Raw genomic sequence first — 2,748 nt, 5'->3', positions numbered from 1 at the left:
GGGGTGTGTAGGGACGCCGGTTCATGCCTCCGGCTGACTGGTGGTGGTCTCTGCAGAAAAGGGCCTTCGGAGCTTCTCCCTGCCACAGGCGATTACACACTCGCCAACGCAGTCGACCCCAATTGAAGCACGTTCGATTGAGCTGGTGCTTACGTATGTATGTGCGTGTGTGTGTGTGTGCGTGTGCGCCTCCGCTCGTGACTCAGGGCTGACAGACCACCAACTTCCAACGAGCGATTTCCTCCTCTGTCCTCGGTGGCTGAGGAAATGCTGGCCGACATCGTCAAGTACGCGCGGTGGCTCTGGGATGCTGTGCTGCTCCCGTATGTCATCACCTCCATATCAAGTCTTGCCTCAGATGGCTGGGAGTCCGTCACCCACCTGAAGGAGAGTGTCGTCGTGCTCTTGTACTTCTTATGCGGTTGCAGCCACCGCACCTTCCCGTTGTCGCGGTCAGCCGTGGAAGCGCAGCGATCGGCGACCGCCGTCGCTGCAGCAGCAGGAGCGAGTAAGGCGAGCGTCGCTAAATCGGCGACTACAACTCCTCGCATGACGCAGCGGAGCTACAACTCCGTTAGCGAGGGGGAGGAAAACGACACTGACAGCGAGGCGGACGTGAAGCAGGGGCAGCAGGCAAACCTCTCCATGGGCGCCACAGCAGCAACAGGAGAACCCACAGCGTCGGAGCGGTGCGTCGACGAGGGCGACGGCGACGGCGTCGATGATGGGCCACCACTCATTCAGCGCCGTCTGCTGTTCGGCAAGAAGGGTGAAGTAGAGGGGTGGATGTCGGCCGTGCGTAGTCGCCTCCTCGTCCCACCACATCACCCGCTGTTCACCTCACGCAGTTTACACCAGCTCGTGAGCATCGTGGTCGGCCCCATCCAGCAGCCAACAGTGTCGACGATGCCGACACGTCACCCGGAGCCGCAGTGGCCGCCGCACTTCTTATGTGCCAGCAACAGTGGATGTGGCGGAGGTATCGGCAGCAGGAGCGTCCAGGGAGACCCATCGACGGACGATAACAGCAGCTCCAACTCGAGCATTACGCCTCAAACGCTGCGGCAGCGCACGAACGCGGCCGCAGCGGCGCCACGATGCCGTCAGGCCTCCTCAGTTGTCTATAAGCGTGTGAGCAGCCGCAACCTGGACTTCTCGAGCTCGGGCGTCCCGCCACACCTCATAGCGAGCATCACGGCCCACCATGTGCTGAGCTACCCAGCTACACGTCAGAAGGTGCTGGTCATGGACCTCGACGAGACTCTGTGCCACGTCTCCACCACCACGGCGAACATGGAGGGCCCACCGACATTCTCTGAGGTCATCCCGACCGCCTCGGGAGCGGAGCTCTTTCACGTGTGGGAGCGGCCGTACACTCGCCTTTTTCTTTCCACAGCCGCGAAGCTATTTAACCTTGTCCTGTTCACCTCCGCGTCGAAGCCGTACGCCGACACGATCCTGCAGCGCATCGACCCAGACCACCTCTTGAAGTATCGCTACTACCGGCAGGACTGCCGGCTTGTCCCGCGGGGGCTGCTGCGCAAAATGTGCGCGGCCGCAGGCATACGCGGATTACCGCTGGCGGCGGGCGGTGGGGGAAACAGCGGCGGCGTTACACGCGGCTCCAGCGATCGCTGCCGTGGCGGCGGCGGCGGCAACAGCAGCGCTAGGCCGGCGGGTAGCCTCTCCTCAGCCGGGGGCATGGACAACCGCAGAAGCGTTTCTACGACCAATAGCGATAATGATGTCAACAGGAGCGGTGGCGACTGTGGGGGGTCCACGCGTGGCGGGGGTAACACGCTTCCTTCTGAAGCCGAGGGATCACTGCGGGGTAGCGGTGGGACAGCGATCCACGATCACACATTGACGGCATCGCCGTTTGTTGGCCCATCTCCCAACCGTGGCGGCGTTGACACGGGCCTCCCCGCTATCGAGAAGGCGGCAATGAACGAGCACACCAAGGTGCCGGTGAAGGACCTGCGGCTGCTCAAGGTGCCGCCGGAGCTGCTTGTCATGATCGACAACTCGGAGGAGTGCACACTCGTCAACCCGGAGAACGCATTGGTGGTGTCGCCGTACATCCCGGCGCTGTCAAAAATCGCCCCACCGGCACGCGAGATGACGCGGCGACGGGGCACTCGCGGTCGTGACGAGCGCAGTGTCGGGGGTGGCGCCGCGGCGGTGCAACCTCAGAGCAAACTGAAGACCAGCGACGATGCTGCGGGCGATACGTCAGAGGGAGGCATCGCTACCGACGCATCGTCAAATATAAATGACGGCGGTGCCGGTCGTTTGCAGGCCGCTGACGACGATGATGTCGCAGGCGGAACCTCGGATGACTCCATCATGGGTGACGACATCCCCACCAACGACGTCCCTGAAGACGACGAGGATGAAGTGCTTCTTGCGCTGCTGTCACTGCTGGAATGCCTGTTGGTGGTTCCCGACGTGCGGTCTATCCTGCGGCACGGCAAGCTCTACTAGGCGTGCTGTTAGTTCTATGAGTGTGTCAGTGAAATTACTGGTGTTCGATGCGCACATGCCTGCCGAGTACTTCCCTTATCTCCTCTCGTCTTGTGTCGTCTCTTCTTGCACGGGCATGCGCATTGCTCAAGCCACTTGCCGGCTTGTATTGATTCGCTCAAGTTTTTCTGCTATCTCGCACTCGGCGGATGCACTGCCCTCAACCTCCTTCCCTTTCATCACGCCATCCTCATCCATGAAGCACCAGCTTCAATTCCTACCGCC

The 2,748-nt window shown here is 61.6% G+C and overlaps 1 protein-coding gene across 1 annotated transcript; it reads left to right on the top strand.

The window, feature by feature from the left end:
- Positions 1-267: 267 nt before the first annotated feature.
- On the top strand, positions 268-2,484 carry LPMP_030840 (hypothetical protein; the record flags this gene model as incomplete). Its single annotated transcript, XM_010702725.1, has 1 exon — positions 268-2,484. One exon carries the CDS (start codon positions 268-270, stop codon positions 2,482-2,484), a length of 2,217 nt encoding a protein of 738 aa, XP_010701027.1.
- Positions 2,485-2,748: the final 264 nt, after the last annotated feature.

This window comes from Leishmania panamensis, assembly GCF_000755165.1.
Source record: "Leishmania panamensis strain MHOM/PA/94/PSC-1 chromosome 3 sequence".
Taxonomy (NCBI): Eukaryota; Euglenozoa; class Kinetoplastea; order Trypanosomatida; family Trypanosomatidae; genus Leishmania; species Leishmania panamensis.
The sequence above is the reverse complement of the archived record's forward strand: the minus strand, read 5'-3'. Positions and strand labels throughout refer to the sequence as shown.